The sequence below is a fragment of the Paramisgurnus dabryanus genome, chromosome 8 (assembly GCF_030506205.2).
Source record: "Paramisgurnus dabryanus chromosome 8, PD_genome_1.1, whole genome shotgun sequence".
NCBI lineage: Eukaryota > Metazoa > Chordata > Actinopteri > Cypriniformes > Cobitidae > Paramisgurnus > Paramisgurnus dabryanus.
In genome coordinates, this window is record NC_133344.1 from 17,213,799 (window position 1) to 17,240,030 (window position 26,232).

Sequence of the window (26,232 nt, forward strand, 5' to 3'; positions counted from 1 at the left end):
TTTTTCCTATAAAAAGTTTAATCCTTGTATGATAAAGGAAATTAAAGAGTTACACTAAACACACTACAATAATAAAAAATACCATCAGTTCATGTACAATGTTAATGCAGAAAACACATCACACACTTACAGGCACAATACTTTTTTCTAACAAGAAAACACATCATTTTAGCACCACTTGAAGAGTCACCAGTGAGGTCGGAGGTCAGACTGGTGTGACATCAGAAGATTTTCAGCCTCTCCTCACACTGCGGGCCTGAGAACGGAGCTCGACAGCGACAGGTGTCGGGCGACACACACTTCCCCCCATGCATGCAGGGTCTTTTACACACAGCTGCAGACAAAATACAAACGTTTGTTTACAGTTAACCAAGTGCAGGAAAACCAGTGATCGTGTTGTATGTCATTTATGTTTGATTATGCCAATGAGTAAAATAAACTATATAATGTACAGATGATGTATGTTGACCTGTGTGGCAGGCTCCACCGATCCATCCGTCTGGACAGCTGCAGATTCCAGGAGCAACACAGCTGCCTCCGTTCCTGCATCCCTGAGGACAGATTGCTGCAAAAAAATAAAAAAATTCACCACACTGTATATATATCAACGCTAACATCTGGACACAAATAACTTATATTTATGTCAAAATCAACTTTACCACAAAAGCAAATCACTTGCTCCTGTAGAGCTCAGTGGTAGACCATTGTGTTAGCAGCGCAAAGGTCATGGGGTTGAACCCAGGGAACACATGCTGATAAAGTCGCTTTGGATAAAAGCATCTGACAAATGCATAAATGTGAACGTAACTTTTAAGAAAAAATACTCTAATAGATTGAAGTCTAATATGTCTTGATGTATTGAGATTTTCAGAAAGTCTTATATATTAAAAGGTTATAATGGTAATTGCATTGGTTTTAATTCTATTTTATTTATATGGCACTTTTCACAATTGTTCAATTGTTTCAAAGCAGTTTTACATTAATAAAAGCAGGAAAAACACAACAAAAGTAGGTTAGTAAAGCGGATAAAATTAAACCGTATAGCGAGCATTGTAATAATGTAATGTAATCTAAGTTAAGTCAATGTCAGCTGACTCGCTACACTTTCTTACTCCCTGACTTTCTTACTTAGTATTTAAATTAATTCTCAATTCAAGATGCATTTTCTAAATGAGCAAAAATGACCTAAAAAAAATATCGTTTTTAGATGAAAAATATTTACTTTAAGTGAATTTGTGCTTAAAACAAGAAAAAATAGCTGCCAATGGGATGGGGTGACATTTTTTTCTTGAATTAGGTGTTTAAGAAAAAAAAGTAAACTTATTTGAAGATTTTTTTCTTACACCATTGGGAGATTTTTTTTTTTTTTTGCTTATTTTAAGCACAAATTCACTTAAATTTTATATTTTTCATCTAAAAACTAGATTTTTTTTTTCTTAGGTCACTTGCCCATTAAGAAAATGCATCTTGATTTTTAGAATTTTTAGATATTTGTACTGAAAACAAGACAAAAAATAAATACGTTATTTGCAGTGTAGGGGTTGAAAAATACTCCTAGGAGATAAAACCCCTTAATTTTATTTGGGGGGAAAAGTCCTATGGAGAAAAACCGTTGAGAGAGAGCCAAGCATAGCTGATTCTATAGAGGATAAACTCGACTCAGTGTAAACCATTACAATTTGTATTGTTTATCTCAGCAGGTAAGATGTTTCATTCATTTCTTGCAGCGTGTCAACTCAATGGAACAGCATTAAAGTTTGGTGTAATGTAAATAACATTGTATAGGATTAACAAACCATCTTGGCATCTTGAGCCGGTCCAGCTGGAGGGACAGATGCATTTTGCCTCTCCATTCACAGCAGTGCACTCACCACCATTCCAGCAGCCACCATCACAATTCACTGTTAAAAACAAACGTACACTCTCAAAAACGAGGCTATAAGCTGTCACTGGTGCGGTACCCATTAAAAAATTACACATTTGTACCCAAAGAGTGCATGTAAGTATCTCAAGATTCATATTGGTACCAAATGTATACATAACTGTACCTAAATGTTACATATTAAAAAATATATATTAAAGGTGCCATAGAATGTAAAACTGTATTTACCTAGATATAGATGAATAATAAGAGTTTTGTACATGGTGAAGACATATAGTGAGCCTTAAACACGATTGTTTCCTCCTTCTTATGTAAGCCTTGTGCATGCAAAAGGCTGCTGGAAAACAAGCCAAATCTTAACATAACATCGACTGTGACGTTACAGTCGTATGGAAGCCCATTTCCGCCACGTATGGGTAAAATTTTAAGATTTTCTTCATAATAACGACATAGTAACTCATTATTTTGACTTTTCATCTTATAATAATGAGAAACTAAGTCATTATTCCGACTTAGCATCAAATAATAATCATTATTATAAGAAAAATTTCTCATTATTATGAGATACTAAGTCATTATTTCGACTTAGTATCTCATAATAATGAGAAACTTTCTCATAATAATGACTTGGTATCTCATAATAATGACTTAGTATCTCATAATAATGAGAAACTTTCTCATAATAATGACTTTGTATCTCATAATAATGACTTAGTATCTCATAATCACGAGAAACTAAGTCATTATTTCGACTTAGTATCTCATAATAATGAGAAACTTTCTCATAATAATGACTTAATATCTCATAATAATGACTTAATATCTCATAATAATGACTTAATATCTCATAATAATGACTTAGTAACTCATAATAATGAATTAGTATCTCATAATAATGAGAAACTAAGTCATTATTATGAGAAAGTATCTCATTATTATAAAATGCTAAGTCGGAATTATGACTTAGTTTTTTCATTATTATGAGATACTAAGTCGAAATAATGCGTTATTATGTCATTATTATGAAATCTAAAAATTTTACCCAAACGCAAAAAAATTGGCTTCCATACAGTCGAGATGTATGCCCTAACATTAAATTACACATTCAATTAATTACAATAAAAACAAAGTTGTGACTGCGAAGTTAGCGCTGTGTGAGGGTTAATGCTACACTGCAAAACATTATGAGCAAAATATCAAAAATTCTTAAATAAAAATTTATTTTCTTGATGAGCAAAATGACCTAGGAAAATAAGTCTAGTTTTTAGACAAAAAATATATAAAAATTAAGCGAATTTGTGCTTAAAACAAGCAAAAAAAATCTGCCAATGGAATAAGAAAAAAATTCTTGAATTAAGGGTTTATGAACAATTCAACTTATTTCAAGAATTTTTTTCATATTCCATTGGCAGATTTTTTGCCTGTTTTAAGCACTAATTTAGTTAAAGTTTATATTTTTTGTCTAAAAACTAGACTTATTTTCCTAAGTCATTTTCCTCATCAAGAAAATACATCTTTATTTAAGAATTTTTAGATAATTTTACTGAAAACAAGACAAAAATACTAAGTAAGAAAGTCCTTTTTTGCAGTGTATATGCTAGCATGTAGGCTGAAGTTCCACTATTGACGTTACAGTTACATTTTAGAGGTACATACCGGAAAAAAAAACACAAACACTCAGAAACGTTCATTAACATTCTCCAAACAATTGATTATTCCTCAAAATCTGTATCTTTGTCTGATACAGGCTCAAAAATATAAGGAATGTTTACTTAATGTGAGCTACAGATATGACCATCATGAGCATCGCTGTGAAACAGCCAATCAGAGCAGAGCTCAGCATTATTATTCATGACCCTTCCAAATAAGGCAAAAATACGGCATTTCATTCAAAGGACAAATCCCTGGGTTGTAATTGGACACTTTCTGGATACTTTTTGCACTTAATAAAGTTACATACCTTTAATGTAGATATCAAAGAACAATTTTACATATTATTACAATACATTCTTTGGCACCTTTAAATTTGTGTTACAAGTATTTTTTAACAACTGTAATCATTAAATGAGTTAATTCGGTTACCTTCATGACAATATTTTCCTCCAAATCCTGAAGAACATCTGCATTTTCCAGGTCTCAGACACTGTCCACCATTTTTACACTTTGGATAACAGTTTGCTATATTAAACAACAGGTAACAATCAAGTCAGTTTGACTAAAAACCTTCAAACGATTCAAATCCACAAAAGAACAAATAAAAGGCCACATCACCAAATTGGCACCTCTCTCCCTCATATCCTTTCGAACAGAAGCAGGTGTTGTTGCGGGTACAGAGGCCAGCATGTTTACAAGGTGGGTCGCAGATTGCGTTAGGGTCAAAGACAAAAGGAAGAGCCACCCCGCGGGGCCCGTCAGACGCTCCCATACAGATCCCGGTCAGAGTAGCCAGTACAGCCAGCAAAAGCAATCCCATTTTCATATCCACACTCTTACAAAGACCCAGAAGAACTGAGACTACAGGACAAAGTGTGTTTGGACTGAATACTGAAGTGTGCTCACTGCTCACTCGTGCCCCTGCTGGAGAGACACAACAGTGCATGGAGACGCAGATGGTATAGTAGTACAGACAGAGGTGTGTGGGCGCGCGTGTGTGGTTTATGGCTTTAATGTACCACAAAGTACTTTAGTTTCCTTTATCTTAAAAGCACCTCGTAATCCTTCATCACCATAGTATAACTATATGATAATATTTAGGTGTGGTAAAAAAATAAACAAGCAAATAAATATAAACTTTCTCTAAAATAACAATAGCAGCTTAGGATATGTTATATCATATTTGCATAGTAAAACAATAATTCTTACAGATAAGATCATGTATTTACAATCTTCTATAAAGTCAAAACTGTGTCTCTATAATGTCTGTTAATGTTGTAGAAAGCAATATTGTGTCCTCCTATATTCACTTCCCAGGAAATGTGAGGAAATGGATTCTGCAGATGCCTTGAGTATTTCCCTCCTCCTAAATGCAATTCCAGTTCAATGTTTTCAGGCTGTCTGTATGTGTTGTGTGAATGTAATAACTTGATGTTTTAGCAATGGGATTAAAAAAGCATGTCTCTAACTTAAAAGGAGCCCAATTGTTTCTACAGTATATGGCCTAGTGTATAATGTATTCGCAACATCTGGTAGGTGTCAAACATTTAGGTTCTTTCACAAAAGAGACATGCTGTAATGCTATCTGCGTGAAATTGGTGGTTTATTCCTTGTCAATCGGGTCATGAAGGAAAAGACTCTTTGTTTAAGAGGTCCATTAAAGTGGAAGCAGAGAGCTGAGACTTTAATGACATCAACAGATGTGCAAAGTCTTTTCCTTAGATGATCTATTTGACTGGGGGAATGTATACATGTTCACATACCCACATACAACGGCCAACTATTATTTAACTGTAGTTTAATTACTAAACTCCCTACTGAAAAATCCAGCAAAACCCAGCATAAGCTGGTAGCTGGTTTAAGGTGGCAGTAGCTGGTCTAAGCTGGTGGGTCAGCTGGTCTTCCAGCATGACCAGCTAAGTCCAGACCATCTTAAAAAGTGACCAAAACACAGCTAGACCAGCTTAAAAAGTGACCAAAACACAGCTAGACCAGCTTGCTACACTGGTAATACCAGCTAAAACCAGCTCACCAGCTTATGCTGGTCTTTGCTAGATTTTTCAGTAGGGCTACTATATTTTATGTGTAAAAAGCATGAAAAAAAGGTAAGTGACAAAAAGTGAAACAGGTTAGCATTTGGGTTGTATTTTTTCTTAAAGAAGACATGCCAAAAATAAAGGAACACATTTGTTAATGTGTGTTAATATTCATTAATATGCATTGAAATGAGCCAGAACCATCAATTGTATTTAAGTATGTTTGCGCCATCTAGTGGAATACTGTGGCAGTCACACCACACTGCTCTACAATTGACAACAAGTATGAAAATAGTCCTTTTTTTATTAAGACATTTATGTAATTTTTACAAACATACCTTACAAAAACATGGTGTGCATCTTGAGACAAAACAATGGCACCGATAAAATATTTAAATAATATTATATAATATTATATATATATATATAATAATAATATTATTATTATTTCAGTTAGGACAGCTCAAACCAACATTTTAGTCTTGGACTAGACATAAACCCTGTCAGAGTGCCCCGCAATGTTTTTGACTGCTGTCGCCTTGTTGGTTTGCTTACTGTGAGACTGCTGACTTTAGCTTAGGGTGTTTTGTACATGATGTTAGCACTGTTTCAATGTTAAAGCCAAACTTTGTTTTCATTATTAAATGTAAAGCTGCTTTGTAACAATGCAAAATTGTGAAAAAGCACTATACAGTAAATAAATCTTAGAATTGATTTAAATTGTAATTAATACACAACAAAAATTCCATTAAATAAATCAGATTTTTGATAAATCACACTAAAATAATAACAGTTACATGTAAAGTGTCTTTCAAAAATGCTTTTGATATATAAGTGCCATTCCCGTATAAACAAGAAAATAAAAAATTATAAAATAACATCATCATCATATCAATGATCTACATCAATGTCATGCAAAAACATCCGTTATGAGATTTAATGGCCCAGATAAATAACGTCTCTCCAATATAACTGGTTGCAATATTGTGCTTGCAAAACTATGAAATGACTTAAATCTCTTTCCAAATATAAAACGAATTATTTTCCATATAACAAACATTTTATTTAATGTTTTCCATTACTTTTAATGTTTGACCAAAGCATTTTCACTGTCATCCAACACTCTATAAAAACAAACGGTGCTATATAGCACCAAAAGTGGTTCTTTGCTCGTAATCATAGAAGAACCGTTTTTAGTGCCATATAGCACCGGTGAAGTACCGGTGAAGCACCTGTGTAGAACCATATAGGGCTATGTAGAACCAAATGTGGTGCTATATGGCCCCTATATGGTTCCACACAGGTGCTTCACCGGTTCTTCACCGGTGCTATATGGCACTAAAAACGGTTCTTCTATGGTTACGATTCAAATCAACAGTTTTGGTGCTATATAGCACCGTTTGTTTTTTTAGAGTGAAGGCTTTTTTGTGTTGGCTGTCAGAATGTGCCACCTAAAAAAATTCACCATTTGGAAATGATTCTGGTAAATGAATGTTCCCTGTAGTTAGAAACAGACATTTACATTATGGACAAAAATATTGGCACCCTTGGTATATCCGAGCAATAAAAGCTGGGAAAATAAACCTATGTTTCTCCTTTTGAGCTTTAATAAAAAAGAAAATCACAAAAATACAATGTTTTATTGAAGTTAAACAATTGAAATGGGGGGGTTACATTATTAAATAAAGGTTTTTCTCTAATACACACTGTACACAATTATTAGCACCCCTTATAATAAATCTGAAGTGTATTTCCAATAATATTAACATTTTCTTACCACTTCAAGGTGACTAGAAATATCAATTTCCACAATGAAGACTTTTAAATCGACTGGAGATAGCTTTCTTTGCTTATATTTACCAAGGGTGCCAATATTTTAGTCCACAACTATAAATACAAACACGTCTGAATGTATAAAATTCTGTTAAAGGCAGGGTGCATGATCTTTGAAAGCCATTGTTGACATTTGAAATCACCTAAACAAACACGCCCCTACCCCAATAGAATCTGGACCTTCTTTTGATAGACCTGCCCACACATGTCGGTTAGTAGACACGCCTCTTACTGCTGATTGGCTACAAGTGTGTTTTGGACTCGGCCCGACTTCCTTTTCCAAAGTGTTTTTTTTTTTTTTAAATCATGCATCCCACCTTTAATGCTAATGATTTGGGTATGTAGCTTAAATATATACAGAATATGAGATATTCATTTAAATAAAATGAATAAAAGACTGTAAAGTGAATAAAGTAATAGCTTAAAATGCCACACACTGTAAAACAATATAATGAAAATATTAACACATGAAGATATAGTGGTTTCAGATCTTTAAAGCCCTATGGTGAAACTTCTCACAAAATACACAGTGCATCTAAACAAACTCTACGTGCAAGGTTAGAATTAATGATGGTGTAATAAAGCAATAAAGCAACAACTCTCACTGACCAATCAGCTTTATGCACCTCATCTTCTGGCATTCATATGCTTGGATCAGTACATAAGAGCATGATGAGAGGGGAAAGAGCATTAATGTATCATGTGTCCATGAGAAGATGTTGTGTTTGAACCGCAGTCCACATACAGATACTTCTCCTGAGACACCTGCTCGATATGGCCAAAGCACACAGTGGTCACGGTCATCCTAGAGGGACACATTTTGGTTAAATGGAGTTAAGATTTGGAATAAGAAATGTGACCCTGGAGTCCAAAACCTCAAATCATAAGTTGCCAAATACATTAAAATTGTCAATTTATTTATGCCAAAAATCATTAAGATCATGTTCCATGAAGATATTTTGTACATTTCTTACTGTAAATATATCAAAAAAAATTGAAAATTATTAGGGTTGCTAATGACACAAGTCGGACAGCTTTACAGGCAATTTTCGTAATATTTTGTTTTTTTTTTGAACCCTCAGATTCCACGTTTTGTTTTAAAAATACCTTTATGACTGGTTTTGTGATCCAGGGTCACAAATATTAGAAATGTTATCTTGGATTATATTTTACATAAGTAAACCAAATCAATATGCAATCTAAGATCCATTAAAATATTGCATTTAAAAAAAAAACAAATCTGATCTGATTTTATAAAAACATTTACACTTAGCACTTGTGTTTACACAGCATCGCACTCAATATGGTGATGTACTGACAAGAATTTTTCATTATGTCATACTGCAGCCGACGGCCAATCAGATTGAAGGATTAATTCACTAAATAAAAAATACTTACTGCATCATGACAACAATGTTATGCACTTTAATAGAGTCCAAAGTGCAATAATCGCTGTAAAAAAAGGAAAAGAAATGAATAAAATGTGCATGAACTATGTGTGTATATGAGAATCCGTAATGGGTCAGATACTCACAATATGTAGCTCATCTCATCGGCTATAATGGTGGGAACGGTGTAATCAATCTAAAAACAAAAAAATTAAACAGGTAACTTTTGATATCTGATGAAGTGAAATGCATACAGAAAAACTTAATAAACTTCTATAAAGAATAGATAAAAATCACTTTTAGATTTATGCTATCTAAATGCATTTGATTTAGAGTAGCAATATTATCTTACTCACCATAAATACATTTGTATCATCTGTATTTTTATACACTGACTGGAATGAATGAAACACACACCTGTCGCATATCGAGCGGGAGAATCATGGTGACGTTGTTGACGACAGACTTTCCAATAACGGTCTTGTAGAACTGCACCTGTGCTGTGACGTTGGCCACGTGAATCGGATAGTAATTATTGTTGGTAATGTTCAGGGTGTTCTGAGAACGTAAAAAAACATTTATATATATATATATATATAAAATAAAAGCAAAACATAAAAAAATGGAGAAACCTCTGGCAAGTCTTGCGTTTCGAACACAACATAAGAATTACCGTGATATTTAGGTAGATTATCCGTCTGTCTTTATCGTAGGTGACGTAGGATGACTTGACGCCGACGTAGGAGACATCAATAGTCCGTGGGAACAGAAAGAACACAGCCAGGCCAGACAGCAGCAGACAGACAAAAACTGATAATAACACGTACAGCGTCCTGTGACATTGCAAAAACAGCACAAAGTCGGACGGAGTATGGAAACATGGCTGTCTATGTACAGTTGTGTGTAGAATCAGCAGTACTTATACAGCATACAGTACCTACTTATAAGGCTACGTTCATACCGCTACAGAATATGGTTGTCATACCCGTATTTGAGACCTTAAAGGGCACCTATGGTCCGATTTAAAATTTTACATATAATATTACCTTTGGTGTAAGTGTGTATTATTACATGTTAATGATATGCAAAAAGTACAAAACCCAAAGTAAACGATGATGCGAGTTATCGTAAATCTCGTTTTTTGGACTAAAATGAACACACAGATTGTAGTTAACAGTTTACTACTTGTGATTGGTGATGTGGACAAGACCGACATTATCATAATTCCTCCCACTTGGACTCACACCCTGTAAGTTAACTCCTGTTAGCATTGCATTGTAAGTGAATCTTTCAAACATGGTAAGGAGCGTCACATTTCCTGCTGATGTCAGAGGTATTCAGGCCAATCACTGGCCAATCAAAGACACAGCATTTCAGGAAAAGAGTGAAATCTGGAACTACAAAAATGTACGGTATGTGGAAAATAATGTGTTTTTTTAACCATAAACCACGCGAACACACATTGTATTATATCAAATACACAAAATGACCTTGTTTTTTAGCAATGAAATAGGTGCTCTTTAATATGCTTGCATTCACACGCAGTTCAGTTATTTGCGGGAATGACAATCGCTTTCTGTAACAGAACTCACACGTCTACATTTTCAGCACTCACACCATATTTGTCACTATAGCTAAAGCGTCACATACAAATAAAATAGAGGCTTCATATACTACATTGTTTGTTCATACAGACCTCACGAAATAAATGCAATGTCACTCCTGGAATTTTGCAGTGTGAACGCAGCCTAATTGAAATATATGGTTCAAAACACAATACTGGTCAAGGCCCATTGGTAACATGAACATCAGTACTGTCTGCAAATGAACTTGGCGGCCAGTGACTTCTGTTTCGAGGGCGCACGCCATGTAAACTTACGTGCATCACGTGTTATGTCAAAACAAGTGTCTGCTGCAGACGCTTCGAAGGGGTTTATGATAAAAGAGGCGCTCGCATTTGCCAGATACTCGCTTAATCTCATGGTATTAGAGTTTAGTGTTAAGTGAGTCTCTTGTGAGTATTTTGTGAATGTGAGTGTCTCTTTTATCATAAACCCTTTCAACGCGTGTGCAGCAGGCACTAATTTTGACATGATGCATGATGTGCCGAACACATATTTCGAATTTGTGTCCTTCGGAAGTCACCGACCACCACTGTTCACAAATCTTTGTCAAATGAGTCAACAATAACCAAGTGTTTAGTGGTGCTTTGGTAACATGGACAAATGAAGCCTAAACAGACATGATGTGGTTTTCACAGCGGATGTGCATTTGCTATCATAAATGGGTGATAACATCTATTTGGTTCCTCCTTTAAGGGCCTGGGTTTATTTTCCATTTATACTGTTTTTATCTGCAACTGAAAGTTTGTATGTGTATATTTTAGACCGATTTGCGTTTTGACCCATAAGTGTATCTAATTTAATGCTAAAAATGCTTAGAAAGATGCAAACATAAACTTACGTCCGTCTTGGCTTTAGCCTTTGGTCACTGTATGGTATCAAAGCAACTAGCTGGTTGTCTTGGTCTGTGAAAAAGAGACAATTATAATATGCCCTCAATTTGCTTAAATCATACAATAAATGGCCAGATGGACGGACAGATGCAAAAAAGAGAGATTTATTCTAACCTCTCGGGATCCTTCCTGTCCCTTGACAGCTTGGACAGGTGACACTGTCCTTGCCTGTGAATTCAACATATGGAAACTGTGACACATCGTGCTTATCATCCTCTGTGCGGGGCTCTGAGTCTTCAGTCAGAATCTCTTCATCTTCTTTTTGCTTTGGTAGAATTAACAGAGACTTCCCCATGTTTAGACCTGTCTTTAAAGAAAGTAAACATCATATGTGAAATGAAGCACACTGTTTAAAAAAAATTATTATTCAGGCTGCAATAGAGGTGGGCATAAATGAATTTGACATTTCATACAGAATATATATATATATAACGTGTTTTTATGGATATCAATACGCCAAACATCATGGTTACTACACTTTTGCTGTAATAAAACTGTGAGGGTGTACATGCAAATGATCACAACAGCTGATGGGTGCTAACGAAACAGTCATCTCCTGTTCTCAATTTATATACCAGTAAAGTGCATTAACATCATCTCATATCAATCCATCAGGTCGTTTTTTATCCTAGAAAAAAATTATCATTGTCAATATAACGTTAATAAGCAGTTAATACGCATATATATCGTTTAAACTCTGCTGCAAAATGGGCCGCGCGACAAACCCGGTCAAATGCCAGACGAAATATCTTTGTTTTACTTTAAAGTATTTAATGGTGTGATATTATGAAATGTAAATGAAATATTTTACCTTATTTTATCTGGTTCTCCCTTTAATTTGCATTTAAGTAGAGTTTGGTGATGTCTGCACTTCGTCCTTGTGTCGCTTTCACAACAAATATTTCGACAAGCCCCACCTCCTGTCTTGAACGGCGTCGTATGATTGGACAAAAGCTACTCACGTCAGTATTACTAGCCAATCCCGCTGCCGGAGGTGGTTCTTGTCTACGCACACCTTATTCTTATTGGCTATCGCAATGTTGTCAACGCATGCCTACGGTCGTGTATTTTGTGCTGCGCGTGTCCTGTTTTGCTACTTCTTTCTTGTTTACTCTATTCAAGTTAAAATACAATAATAACAATAAAAGTGTACATTTTGCCCTATAAATGTAAAAACCATTTGAAATCGTCAAAGGACTGTTTACAATAACCAGCTTCCCCTTGCATTGTGTAATTATGATAGGCCGTGAGATCAGTTATATGGGTTGCAGAGATTATCAGCAAGTATGAGGTGATACAGTACATCAGGTGACACAGTGGACATTATTCTACATCAGTTAAGGCTATGGCTGCCTGTATACATAAATCAAGAAACTTTATTTCTTTACAAGGAACTTTAACCACATTCAAAAAGTACTTCATAATATTAATGTAAAATACACATTCTCAATACAGTTCAAGTTGGACAGTTTATCCATTCTTGAATTCATCTTAAATTATGTCACATTTTATATTTGTTTTGCATGCATCTCTCCCTGTCCTTGTTGTCATATTTTATTTATATAAAATTTTTTTAATTATTTTATAATTTAAACCACATGAGAAAACACAATTATAACTTTACTCTATAATAAACTGTAGTGAATTGTAATAATGTATTATATTATGAATATTTATAGTATTAATTTTAGTAAACTGAATATAAATACTTTAGTATACTTTATTTAATATAGTAAGTTTCAAAAACAGCAGCAACCTACCAAGGAATCTGTACTTTAAGGTTAATCACTATAGTAAAGTAATTTTACTACAGTTTCTGTTTGGGAAATCTAGGAATGAAAGATCATAATGAACATAATAATCATACTATAAGAAACAAAAAGAAGAACGACGACGCCAAGACGTGTAACTAGTTAGTTATGTACAATTCAAAGTTACTTAGTCAACTAGTGGTAAAGAGGGGATTTGAACGACAAATATTAGTCTACAACCTGTAACCCTGGCAAGTGGCGATCATTAACCAGGCCTACATAGCTACAGTAGAACAGCACTGGGCTAAACCATTTTATCATTAGAAGGTGGATTACAGGGCGTTGTACTAGTAAATTATTTGGGTTGATCTTCTCTGGTTGGGTGTGCAGTCTATTAATACTGCTCCGTAACTCAGCTATTGATTGTTAAAAAACAACAGAAATGTTTAACAGACCAGAATTTTAAAACTTTAAAACATTTCACTCCCGGATACCCCTATGGTTTTACGCATACAGTGTTTGCAAAGGCCCTCGAGCTCACCTGAGTTTCGAGTTACATCGGCGTTGCAGGAAATGGAGGACGCACCTGTCTGAGAAAAAAACAAAGCGTTGTTATCGAAACTTTACTCGGTCATTTTTGGGATTTCAAAGTAAAACACAAGGCCTATGTTTTAAAGGATCTCGAGAAAATATGCATCAGGGTATATTCTTTGCCCTGTTTTTGTTTACAGGTAGGGGCGTTTTCTTATCATTCTTCACCAAAGCCCATGTGCGCGGGTTTTTGCTACTGTATATTCAACATTATTATTTTATTATTAATAAATAGGCAGTTGTGCAATAAAACATATTTTAGTTTATTACACAACTGGATCTCAATACGTTTTTGGGGCCTAACTTACTTGTGTAAGATTTGACCATGGAGATCGCTTTGAAAAACTCCTTAAAGTGACCAAAGACCATAATAATCATTTCTTATGCATTCCTAATCGCGTTAAAATGTAAAGTTATTACTACTGAATGTCAGCTCAACAATTTAAACAATATCCGTGACTATAGTGTTCATGTTTGTAGGCCCATAGCTACTTTAAACACGACTTTGCTTAAATATGGTTGCTGATTGTTTTTACAAAATTCTAATATATTTAATTGCTATAATGGAAATTGATATGTTTTTAATGGAAGTTATGGTTTCTATGGTTCTCTACTCGTATGGCTTCTTTTAGTGGGATGTTATCTGATGGATGAAATTCAATAGAACACCGTTAAATCTTATAAAGTAAAATCACTAGAAAGTATACAGTTAAGGATAATTAAGGAAATGTATGTATTGTGTGGTAACGGGTCATCATGTCCCAGGCTAAAATGGTTTCGGTCAGGCGCGTGAGTCACATCCGATTCACATACTGATACAATGTACTTTGAAATCAGAGAAGTCCCTAACTTACACTCTGAGGTCACGCTGTGATGTCACCAACTTGTGTCATTTTGTTTTGAAATAATGATTTTAAACAAAAGGAGGTCTGTCGGGGTCCGGTTTTCTTGTAGTGTCAATTCAGTTTTCATTTTCAGAGGTGTAATTAACTAGTTTTGCATGAAAACACACTTTAATTATAGGCAGCTGTTACTGTTATTTAAGCTCTCTTCTTTACTTTACTTACCAAAAAAATGTCTAGCAACAGGAATCTGCATAATGAAACATGAAATGTTGTCAAACTGTTTGTTTACTAATTCCTGCATGTAAAAGTCTTTACTATATAACATATTTTCTTAGCATTTACAGTTATTCATTAATTATGCGCTTTTATCTTAAGAACCGTAGCATTATGTTATTACTGTACTTTATCCATGAACTTGTTTTAAAAAATTATTTTACTTTTTTGAAGACAAACAATCCAAAGCGATTTGCAATGCATTCATTCACAGTTTTATCACACTATAATGTTTACATGATACTGTGATACTTCTGGTATAATATATTTATATAAGTGGCTTTTATTTCTATTGCTTTGATATTTCATATAAGAGATGTAAAACACTGCAGGTTATTAAAACATTGGTATTTAAACAAACCACATACGCTGTATTGAAAATGATGTGGAATATTGATCTACGATTAATCAGGTTGTGTGAAATACAATTCAATTTTGACTCTAACCTTAGGCCAACTTAGCTAAAATAAAGCAATTGCTCCTACTTAACTCTTTCCCCGTCATTGACGAGTTATCTTGTCAATTAAGAGAAAACGTTTGCATAGAAAATGTGTTCCTGATGAAGTTTTATGTTAATCTACAATACCGCATTTACCCAATTTATGAAAAATCTAAGGCCAAAACGTTATTTACTAATTTTAAACCCTGTGTGTATGTTTTGGTTGTCGTTCTGAATTCCTTCACAGAAATGCAATTGTTTCAACTTTTTGCTAAAAAATGTGTATTATTAATGAAAAATATCTATATTTAAGAGTTTATAAGCAGAAAAAAAATATGAAACGTTTTTTGTTTGTTTGTTTGAAAGCATAGGGTCTATTCTTTCATTTGATATATTTGAATGTTTATATATTTTCCTGGAAGGCATTTTGTGAAACTTTTGTGAAAATCACAAAAACTGCTGGTGGGCAACTTTTCAAAAAATGGCTGGCAGGGAATTTGTGAAAGCTGTTATATTAACTTTTTTCTGTTAAATGAATGTTTTCTCTCCCACAGGTTTCACTCAAGCCATCAATGTGATATGTCCTTATCCACGCCATGTGGTCATATTGTTCCAGCCAGTCACTCTTCGCTGTGATTACACCACCACGGCTCAAAATCCCCCTCTGATAAGCTGGAAATACAAGTCCTATTGCAGAGACCCAATCCAAGCTGCAATGAACCCCAGCAGTGCGGACAATGCCATCGCACAATCAAACCCCAACTACAACCCCAACATAGAGTGCGCAGACAGCCTCAGGACCGTACGCATAGTGGCTTCAAAACAGACGGCCGTCACGCTTGGGAAAGAGTATCAGGGTCGCCAGATCAGCATCACTAATAGTAAGGCATCTTTGGCATCAATACTTGTAGGGCTGCCTAATGATTAGTCACGACTATTCTTTTGCAAAATAAATGTTTTTGTTAACATAATTATATAAATTTTATGTAAATATACAAATGTTTATACACATGCAAATGTTTCTTAAATATATACATGCCTGTGTGTGCATTTATATATACATAATTATTATACACATTACACACACACATTTAATATGTAAACAAAAACTTTTATTCTGCAAACGATTAGTCGTGACTAATCTTTAGGCAGCTCTAAATATTTGGAATCCTAATTTGATTATAATGGGACAGTGTCTTTATTTGAGTTTAAAGAAATGCAAGACGAGATGATGTGGTTAAAAAGTAAAATTTTTATTTTGTTGCCGAACATAACTATCATTTCGCTAGATAAGACCCTTATGCCTCGGTTGGGATAGTTTAGAGCCCCTTGAAGCTGCACTGAAATTGCAAACCGTTGAGGTCCACTAAAGTCCACTATATTGAGAAAAACCCTAGAACGTTCTTTTCGACTAAAGAAAAACTGGGAGAAACACCTTGGATGACATGTGGATGAGAAAATTACCAGATTATTTTTATGAAAGTGGAGTATTTCTTTAATGCCATCCTAGGTGTAAATGGCTTCTCATTTTTGCTGAGTTTACACCAACTGCGTTTCGGGCGTCAAAATCGCGTCTACCGCGAGTGGTTTGACGCTTGAACAATTTGGATGCATTCACGCCTGTAGTCGGAGTAGACGCGCGGAAAAAGCAAGCATTTGACGTGCGTCAGAGGCAAACTCCGCTTCTTGTGGGAGGGGCAAGTGCTATGCGGTTGTCTGTTTGCAAGATGACTGATGTTGATTGTGAATTTATCAAGAGAGTTACCAGTTTGTATTTGGTAACCTTACTATAGGGGGAAAATAAACGACGCGGGTCGATAAACATCACGTGACTCTAAAGTGAAGATGTGTATTATTACCAGGTTGCCCAATGTCCTCACTGACACTCTTCCAAGCGAGGTCCTTTTTATTCCTGTCTCCTCTATAGAAATAAGAACTTGTGTGGTATAGCTCCAGGTAACTGATTACGGACAATATCAAGCGTTGGTTGAATGAGTGACTCCGGGTAGGGCTGCCACCACAGCAGCAAGCAGACTCCTGATTGGTTAACGCGGCGTGAAATTCCGCCAAAGTTCAAATTTTTCAACTCGGGCGTGAACGGCAAAATGCACAAAAAGCACCATGCGCGCACACAACGCTCAATTCGCGCCTTTACCGCGGTTGGTGTAAACGCAGCATTAGAGTTATATTAAATGATATTCTGGGTTTTTCTAGCCTTCTAATGGAATTAGGGTTGTGCCGATAGATGATAGTATCGTGTATCGACGATAATCAGACATATCACCATGACGAAAGTTATTATTATCATCATCATAGTTTCACATTAGCCAGCGTGTTTGTTGTTCCCGCTCCCTGGCATGCAGGACATTTCAGAGCACCTGGTCTTTAATGACGCGCTCGGATTAATGGCATCAGATTTAAGAAGTTACAGCCATGACTGTGTTGCCCTTGCTTCTTTTTTGTCCACCAATCAAGTGACTTGTCATAAATGAGTCAAAAATTAACAAATAAATAAATGAGTAAACTACTGCCCCGCTCCTGGGGCGTATTGCCCAACACTAAATGAAATGGTATAGTTGCCCATCCATTATCAGAAAAAGTAATCCATCCATAGACCGGTTGGTGAATATATGTCTTTTGAATCGAAATGCTATTTGTGAGAGAAAGTGATTGGTATTTTGAGCGTATGTGGCGATCGATTCATCATGATTAAATGTAAACGTTGGAATATTAGATGATCATTGGTTCTTGCGAGTCTCGTGACTAGTCGTTATTTGCATCGTTACAAAACACGTGAAAACTAGTGATTGTCATACATATGTGCGTGAAGCCAGCATGCCGCCATTTTTTTATCTAGATGCGTTTAATACGAATATAACTAAAAGTGTTTGGCTGAAGAAAGAAAGTGACAAACACATAAGATGTCATTAGTGGAGTAAATTATCAGGTAACTTCAAATTTTTGTAAGTTGCTCAATTCGCATTGTTTCAAACGCCTATGTTTCAGTCCAAATCTCATTTACGGTTGAGCGCATCCAAACCTGATGTGTTTTGCTCAAGACATGCAAGAACCAATGGCATCTGATTCCATTGAAGTCAAACCTGGTGATCCTTTTGTGTTCAGTGAAAAAAGTATAGTGGTTTTGATTGGAAGAGTAAGAGTTAATTCATTTTTCATTTTTATTGTGCCTGAATGAATGAACTCTTGACATTTTTCGTTCAGATGCGGACCTTACTATTTCTCAGACGGCGTGGGGTGACAGCGGTGTGTACGTCTGTAGCGTTGCTTCGGCCCAGGACCTTTCAGGAAATGGCGAATGTTTCACAGAGCTCATTGTGCTGGGTAAGTGTTTACCTTCTTACACAAAGTAAGACGCAAACATCTCACACATGCTTGATTTCATCACACACATAAGTGTACGGTTAGTCATGTAGAGTCAGACTTTTCTAGAGTCAGGATTTGTCTAGATGCTGTCTAGGAAGATGCTTGAGTTTGTTTATTTGCTTTTCCATCTCGTGGTTCAGTTTGCATGTGAAGGATTCAACTAAATGATAGATTATTAAGCTTTTTTTTACTTGGGCCGATGTGGTGGGGTCTTTTTCAGTAATTATGGCTTTATCTTTCTTTCACAGAGAGAAAGTCAAATACTACAGACCTGCTGCCTGGCATTGATTTACTGGTCATGGAAGGTAGAATAAGCGTTCCTCTTTAGAGGTCTAATTAGGTTTGGGATTTTACTCGAATCTATCCCCAGTGTCAGGTCTCAACTTCCAGGAGCAATTGGAATTAGGCTTCTTATCAACTAATGAAGGATCTTACAAAAGACACTTTTAAATCAAATCGAAATTATTAATTGGTAAGAGTAGAGAGAGAGATGATATGAAAAACTTGAAATTAAGCAATGCTATGTTGGAAGTGGTTTTAGTAGGACTATGGTCAGTAACTATATATGGTTTAGTGGTTGTTGTTGTATACCAATCAGAATTAAGATGAGATGAGATGGATGATTTAAGCGAACAGAGTTTTGTTTTTCACATTTTGTTTTTGTATGTGTCTGACCGTTGCATAGGTTGTGAGAGTTGAGTCATACTGTGTCTGTGCATGTAGGATGTTGTTATGTTTTCATTTTGGAATTGAGCCCTGGCAGTGTATTGTGCAGCAAAACCTGTCCAGCGGGTTTCTCTTTATGCGTATTGAGGTTTTTTACTAGCTAGCTGGCAGCACTTTTTCTAAGGAATTGACAGACCTGTGCACACATGCATTCACTTTTACAAGCTCATTACATAATTATATTTATGTACTTAAGTCAAATAGTTATGTGGTGAATTTATTTACTATTACTTATTCATTTAGCAAAGTAAATAGCTATCGTGAAAATGGTATTGTTGTTTGTTTCTCTCCAGACTGGTTGTTGGTGTTGTTGGTGGTCCTGGGCTTCTTGTTGCTGTTACTCCTGATCGGGATTTGCTGGTGTCAGTGTTGTCCTCACACCTGCTGCTGTTACGTCAGCTGTCCCTGCTGCCCGGAGCGCTGCTGCTGTCCCCGCGCCTGTAAGTGCTGAAGCGCCAAATCCACTTTCCCCTTCTGTTGTTTGTAGAGTTGTTAAGTTATTTGCAAAATGTTTGTGTATTGCATAATGTGGTGTTTAAAAGTATAGGTCACCCGAAAATGTAATCATCATCATGCAATCACAGATGTTTATGACTTCCCTTTCTTTAGATAAACACCAATAAATATACATTTATGAATATCCGTCACATGTTTAGGTCCCAGACTTGTTGAAGCTCTGAAAATCAGATATAGCTACCATTAAAGTTATCTAAAAGACTCGAGTAGATTTATATATGTGACACTAGACCACAAAACCAGTCGTAAGTCGCACTGGTATATTTGTAGAAAAAAGCCAATGCATTTTATGCAAAAATCAAGAGCCACGATCACAGAAATTGCGACGATTGTTTCACGATGGCAATCTTTCGTCTGGGACAGCCAATAATCATGCAGTGTATCCCAAGCTTTACACACTGGTTTCACTCAAGCAGACATTTATTTGCCCACTGGAGTCATTTCAATTACTTGGATTAATGATGGAAAAATGTGCATGTTGAGCCACACATAATATAATTGCATTTTAATCTAAAATAATTTGTGTTTAACTAAAGAAAGGAAGTCATGTACGTGTGAGATGTCATGAGTGTGTAAATTATAGAATATTTTATATTTGAGTAAACTATTCCTTAACTTATTCAACCAAATTAGATACAAATATTTTTATGCATTCATTTTACAGGTTAAATGCATTACTGTAGTAGACCTATAGGTTTGTTAGTAAAAGAAAAGCTATATGCACAATATAACCTATTAGAATGCGCACAGACCATCAATTACAAATAAAATTGTGCAGTGTATTGATCATGGGGTGGGTGTTAATAAATGCATTACTTTATATTGCTTTCTTTTGATAGCCCTGACTTTATTATTGTTTCTAACGTCTAACACAAATGGTAACATTTACTGCTTTACAGTATACGAGGCAGGTAAAATGGTAAAGTCTGGTATCGCCAGTCAGTACGCCCCCACCGTCTACGCCCCAAGCATGTACGGCCAACCGGCTTACGGACAACCGGGCATTCCCATGCTGCCTATGCCAGGACAATACCCTGGACAACCCTCAAATGGCTACGGCAGAGATTTTGATGGGGCCAGCTCAGGTTTTTATCAAAATTTTAAACGGAAACACATTGATTTTTTATCAATAATAGTTGTTGATTGACAATTTGTTCTTCCTGTACAGTTGGTCAAGGGTCGCAGGTGCCACTTCTGCAAGACCACAGCGGAGGAAGTAAGAGGCAAAATTCTGTACTACTATAAATTAATGTTACATATATGCTTGTATTTGGATCACATTTTTCTCATTAAGGTGTGGTTTGGCTTTAAACATACTTTACAGTTGCGGAATTAAACTGGGCCTAGAACAGACCCTTGTGGTACGCTCATGCATGAGGAGAACAAAGCTCTGAAATTGCACTTTTGCGAAAGTTTTGACTGGGGTTAGGTGCAGCAAATATTTCTATTCTGTTGGGACAGGGGTCAGCAAAAAGTATTGGAAAGTACTATTTAAAATGGCACATCATTTATAACCTTTTTAACATATAGAATGAGATATTGTTTGTTTACATCAATGTGAAACTTAATTCTTTTTTTACTAAACTATCTTTAGTTGCCATGTTTATTTCTTAGAATCATAGAAAATACTCAAGTAGTCAATATGTAATAGCTAATTAAATGACTAATCCCATAATTTTGCTAGTGATGTTAACCCATGTCTAGGTTTTTGGCATTAGTTGTCTGGTTTGTGTAGTTTCACACATCTAAAGTTGCTGGTGTTGTTTTCAGACCGCAGTGGATACCGTGTTCAGGCCGATCAAGATGGAAACCCAACTCGGGTGCTTTACTACATGGAGCGAGAACTGGCCAACCTCGACCCCAGTCGCCCAGTACACGCTCCAGGCAAATACAATCGTCGTGAGTTTTGGGATGGGGTCTGTCCTTTATTCTGATGGTTTGGGGTTATTGTACCTTACTTGGTTTGTCTTGGTTTTGGGAAACAAACCTTTTATAGTGGGAGATGGTTATTGGAAGTTTAAATGCTTTTCACTTTAAAACTGGTTCAGGTTGTGGTCTTTCCTAGGTTATGGTTCTTCTTCCTCATTTGTGTGCTCTATTTCCATTTGCTCACTCACGGACTTCCGGTTTACTGTATGTTGTTTTTCCCTGTTGATATCTCTCTCTCCTGTCCTCCAGTGGATGCTATGAGTGAGGTGACTTCACTGCATGACGGTCTAGACTCTCGAAATCGAGGTCGTTCGAGACCTCCTCAGCTCAACACGGTCTACGATGATGTGGATGAAAACATGAGCACCATAAGCAGCGTCTCGCAACACATCCGACGGGAAGAACCCAGACGTGGACCTGACACTCGAGGGCGTGCACGCTCCATGGAAAACTTGGACGATATTGGCCGGAATTACAGAGACCGAGATGACTATCCACCTCCTAGCAGAGGCGGTGGGCACAGGGGCGGCGGGAGAGGGTGAGTACTTCAAACCGAGTAATTGTCATTAAAGTCTTAGTTCATATTTCACGACTAAAACCGAAAGGAAATGCAAACACGCCAATTTCATCATTAGTGCGCTCGTAGCGTCTGCCGTTGCTAAGCAACCATGAGTCACACTGTCCATAGATTCAGTAATGCTTCTTCATGCATTTTTTTCTATAAAAATAATAGCCGCTTGACAAATTGTATTACTCTGGGCATCTCTGTACAGTTATAGTCAGCTGTTCCTCCATCTTGAGTTGGTATGATACAATGTTAAAACGTAAAGGGTGAAGCTGATTGGTTGATTCTAAATATCTTCCTGTTTAGTTCGGATGATGAATGGAGCAGCAGCGGGCGAGGTTACGACCGAGACAGAGACGATGACCGTCGTCGCCGTGACTACACACCCGATCGTCGCCGCAACGAATCCTTCCGTGGTGTCGGCTTCCAGGGACGCCGCGCCCTTAGCCGAGATGACTTGATGAATCTGGAGCCCGACCGTGATCGCAGAGGCCGGGATGCTTACGATGACAGCTTCCTACGGGAGGCCATGGAGAAGAAGAAGATGGGCGAGCAGCAGAGGGCTCGCAGCCGAGAGCATCTGGACAGCGAGAGCGACCGCTCTGATCGTAACAGAGGGGCACCAAGAGGACCTCCACCTCTGCCCCTTGCCCCAGCCTCTGGAAACCCAGATCGCCGTGGCAACAACAGCCACTTCCCACCTCCACCGCCACCTTACACGGAGGACAATGATAGCTTGGCATCATCCAAGAAGAGCAACTTAAAAAAGGTATGAAACGGTATTAAAGAAGCGCACAGTCTAAAAAGTTTATGCTATTGTTATGTGCAAATGTGTTTTATCATTAACTCATTCCCTGCCAGCCTTTTTTTAAAGTTGTACACCCGCATTTTTGTGATTTTCACAAAACACCTTCCAGGAATTTTTTTTCTAAAAATATATAAACATACAAATATATCAAATTAAAGAAAAGACCCTCTGCTTATAAACTCTTAAATATGGGTATTTAAAAAAAAAAAAAAAAGCTGAAATAATAGCATTTTTGTAAAGGAATTTTGTTAGAGATCAGATTCAGAACGATTATCAAAACAGAGTTTAAAATTAGTTAAAATTCATTTATAATTTTTTATAAATTGGGTAGGTGTGCAATATAGTGGATAATTGCGGTATTACAGATTAACATAAAACCTCATCAGGAACAAATTTTTTCATGGATGTGTTTTCTCTTAGTTGACGAGATAACTCGTCAATGGCGGGGAAAGAGTTAAAGACAAAAGATGATGCAGTGCTGAAATATTCAAATTAGGGCTGTCAAAAGATTAATCTCATAAAAAAATAAAAGTTTGTGTTTGCATAAGTGTGTGTGTGTGTGTGTGTGTGTGTGTGTGTACACTGTGTGCAATTATTGTGTATATATAAATACGCACATATGTATACATTCACAAATTTTTAAGTATAACCTTTTTAAAATTATGTATAATATAAAATATATTAAAATCTAAATATATCAGTGCTGCAACGACGCGTCGCTGTTTACATTCATTTCGCCTAATGGCGGCTTCTGCTCCTGGCAGTGTTATCCATACATTGATTTGTTTGTGTGCGTCACAAAATCAACAATGGACGCAACATTTACATTTTTATTTTCATTTAAAACTGCTTCATTTATTGTTGTGAGCGCTCGGTGGTGCCTCTCTTGTGCACGTGCACGCGCGCTCTCTCTCTTTCTCTGCGTGAAGCCCCTAGACAGCGCCTCTCATACATGACACTGAGTGAAAGAATTCAAAGTTGGCTGTGTTTTCCATACGGATTCCTCTGTGTACTTGCATTTTCATTTAAATGTCAGATGTTACTGGCAGAGAAGACAACTGATTCAAGTTTATCATGAAAGTTTAGCAGTGTTTTCCCACACACACTGGTTCTCTATGTGCTTGTGCGCGAGCTCTCTCTCTCCTATGCCCGCGCATGCCTTCTGTAGTAACTCTGTGTAATGGCAATTTTTTAATTTGCGCCGAATTGTCTGCGATGTCGAGTTTATAAATCAAGATTTTAGTAACTTAGTAGTTAAAATAACTCTCGCTGGTTGGATTAAACACAAGGTTATTGGGTCATGTTAAGTCACTATTTTAATAGTCTTTGGGGTGGTTTCCTGGACAGAGATTAGCTTATGCCAGGACTAGACCTTAGTTTAATTAAGAAATATAATTAGTTTAAACAAACATGCCTTACTAAAAACATTACTAGTCGACAGAAGAAATAGTCGTTAGTTGCAGCTCTAAAATATATACATGAATGTGTGGGTATTTATATATACAAAATAATTGCACACAGTAAGTTCCCACACATATAAGGTAACACAAACTTTTATTTTTTTATGCAATCTTTTGACAGCCCTAATTTAAAGTCATTTTATATGTTTCATACTAACACAATACATTTGTGTTTCTGTTTGAACAGAATGGAGCCGTGAGTCGAGAGAGTTTGGTGGTATAACCGCTCGAGTAAAAGATGGTTGTGTGTTTCAGCGATGCATGTCAACAAAGGGTTAAGGGCTGAGATTTCTGTTTATATTCAAATGTCTTGAATTTTTATTGGATGTTTTTATGATATGTATTTGTATTGACACAATTGCTTTAGATTATGGTGTACTTTTGTAGCTGTGGCTTGTTTGTGAAAAGAACTTTATTTTAAATATTTGATAACAATAATGCCTGGTTTAATATCTACCATGAACTTTTACACCAGCATCAGTTTCACATTTTTATTGTATACTGAACAGTCAGTCAATCTCAGTTTTCAGGTATTAATTTTTTAAAATTCAGATTATTTTAATGTAATACACAGAAATGGATCTTGATGTGAGCTGGATTTTTTTTGTTGTGTGTGAGATGTGTAGCGTCTGCAGTTGAGTGATTGTGCGTTCATTTAGTTTTTTAATTTTTAATTCCTCAAATTATTAAAAATGCATCAAAAGAAAAGTTGTATAAAATATTCTGTGATCGTGATTTATGTTTATGCTGTGTATATATGTATTTTTTTATACATTTTCCATAGAAATATTTCTGATACTAACTCGGATCTCAAATCTTGGTCTTACAGCGGGTTGCCATAACGATGTCGTGCAGTGATGTCATAGCCTCATAGAGTTTCATTGTATAAAAACTGCAATTTACAATAAAGTTTTCTATTGTGTAAAGCTACCGTATGTTGTCTTTGTAAGAATTATGGATGGCAGTCAACTGTTCATGTACACTAATAACATGGTATAAAATTATCATCATTTGTTTCTTTACACGAATAACACGACTAACACCAAATGTTAATAATGCAGTTTTAAAGAGGTTGATCTTTGTGAAGCAACATGGTTAGATGTAGGCGGCACTACACACTGATGTATTTCGGCTGTAAGCCAGCAAACCTCTAAGAGGTTTATAATAACAGTGCATGTTTGCCATAGGTGAGTGTAAGAGAGACAACGTCACTTTCAGCAAAGTGTTAACAGGCTGTTATTTTGTGTTGCCTGCAGTGAGTTTATCTGAAATAAGCATCTTTTCCAACCCAGATGGAGAAGATGGACCAACAACTGCCTCTATGTGAGAGAGAAACGTAGTTTCTGAAATCCACTGTTGGGGTCCTGCCAAGATCACAGTGGAGAGGTAGCCATCAATGTTTTCCTCCATCTGGTGTCTTAAAGCAGCCATTCCTTAAGATAGATTGGCCTGTGTTTCGAAGCAAAGATGAGGAACAGTGAACAGTGCTTGTTATAAGCACCATCAGCAATAGGGCAGATAAATCCCACAGCTCAGACTGACATTTCAAGTGGTCTGTCTGTAAAATTAGGGGGTATCGGCGTAATGAACACTTTTGTTTGGTTTCTTTGATACAAACTTATTGCATTGCAGAACTGA

The 26,232-nt window shown here is 36.2% G+C and overlaps 3 protein-coding genes across 7 annotated transcripts; 1 reads left to right on the forward strand and 2 right to left on the reverse strand.

The window, feature by feature from the left end:
* Positions 1–64: 64 nt before the first annotated feature.
* Positions 65–4,636, reverse strand: seraf (Schwann cell-specific EGF-like repeat autocrine factor). Its single transcript, XM_065280754.2, has 5 exons — positions 4,154–4,636; positions 3,965–4,060; positions 1,797–1,901; positions 470–565; positions 65–334 (listed from the first exon to the last, which is right to left on the reverse strand). The coding sequence occupies exons 1-5, from the start codon at positions 4,479–4,481 to the stop codon at positions 222–224; spliced, it is 738 nt and encodes a 245-aa protein (XP_065136826.1). The 5' UTR covers positions 4,482–4,636; the 3' UTR covers positions 65–221.
* Positions 4,637–6,314: 1,678 nt separating this feature from the next.
* tmem106ba (transmembrane protein 106Ba) lies at positions 6,315–12,242 on the reverse strand. 2 transcript variants are annotated; one of them, XM_065280756.1, is made up of 8 exons: positions 12,119–12,242; positions 11,422–11,610; positions 11,256–11,319; positions 9,466–9,625; positions 9,210–9,350; positions 8,939–8,988; positions 8,803–8,856; positions 6,315–8,209 (listed from the first exon to the last, which is right to left on the reverse strand). In XM_065280756.1, exons 2-8 carry the CDS (start codon positions 11,600–11,602, stop codon positions 8,095–8,097), a joined length of 765 nt encoding a protein of 254 aa, XP_065136828.1. In that variant the 5' UTR covers positions 11,603–11,610; positions 12,119–12,242; the 3' UTR covers positions 6,315–8,094. The 2 variants fall into 2 exon arrangements, with proteins under 2 accessions (XP_065136828.1, XP_065136827.1); XM_065280755.1 differs by having other exon boundaries at positions 11,422–11,614.
* Positions 12,243–13,594: 1,352 nt separating this feature from the next.
* Positions 13,595–25,524, forward strand: lsr (lipolysis stimulated lipoprotein receptor). 4 transcript variants are annotated; one of them, XM_065280757.2, is made up of 11 exons: positions 13,595–13,789; positions 15,761–16,087; positions 18,429–18,548; positions 18,839–18,895; positions 19,610–19,756; positions 20,732–20,917; positions 21,001–21,048; positions 21,603–21,716; positions 22,011–22,299; positions 22,633–23,095; positions 24,782–25,524. In XM_065280757.2, the coding sequence occupies exons 1-11, from the start codon at positions 13,750–13,752 to the stop codon at positions 24,815–24,817; spliced, it is 1,827 nt and encodes a 608-aa protein (XP_065136829.1). In that variant the 5' UTR covers positions 13,595–13,749; the 3' UTR covers positions 24,818–25,524. The 4 variants fall into 4 exon arrangements, with proteins under 4 accessions (XP_065136829.1, XP_065136832.1, XP_065136830.1 ...); XM_065280760.2 differs by having other exon boundaries at positions 13,596–13,789; positions 21,603–21,731; XM_065280758.2 differs by lacking the exon at positions 18,839–18,895 and having other exon boundaries at positions 13,596–13,789; positions 21,603–21,731.
* Positions 25,525–26,232: the final 708 nt, after the last annotated feature.

Bases quoted from the DNA above. Each gene is read 5' to 3' on its own strand.
- seraf (XM_065280754.2), bottom strand. From the start codon at position 4,481: ATGCACTGTTGTGTCTCTCCAGCAGGGGCACGAGTGAGCAGTGAGCAC. The intron at 4,061-4,153 runs GTGATGTGGCCT...TGTTTAATATAG, and splicing joins GGGAGAGAGGTGCCAATTTG to CAAACTGTTATCCAAAGTGT. The intron at 335-469 runs GTCAACATACAT...TTTTGTCTGCAG, and splicing joins CGGTGGAGCCTGCCACACAG to CTGTGTGTAAAAGACCCTGC.
- tmem106ba (XM_065280756.1), bottom strand. From the start codon at position 11,602: ATGGGGAAGTCTCTGTTAATTCTACCAAAGCAAAAAGAAGATGAAGAG. The intron at 11,320-11,421 runs GTTAGAATAAAT...TCTTTTTCACAG, and splicing joins GACAGGAAGGATCCCGAGAG to ACCAAGACAACCAGCTAGTT. The intron at 8,989-9,209 runs GTGTGTGTTTCA...TTTTGTTTTTAG, and splicing joins TCCCGCTCGATATGCGACAG to ATTGATTACACCGTTCCCAC.
- lsr (XM_065280760.2), top strand. From the start codon at position 13,750: ATGCATCAGGGTATATTCTTTGCCCTGTTTTTGTTTACAG. The intron at 18,896-19,609 runs GTAGAATAAGCG...GTTTCTCTCCAG, and splicing joins TGATTTACTGGTCATGGAAG to ACTGGTTGTTGGTGTTGTTG. The intron at 23,096-24,781 runs GTATGAAACGGT...CTGTTTGAACAG, and splicing joins AGAAGAGCAACTTAAAAAAG to AATGGAGCCGTGAGTCGAGA.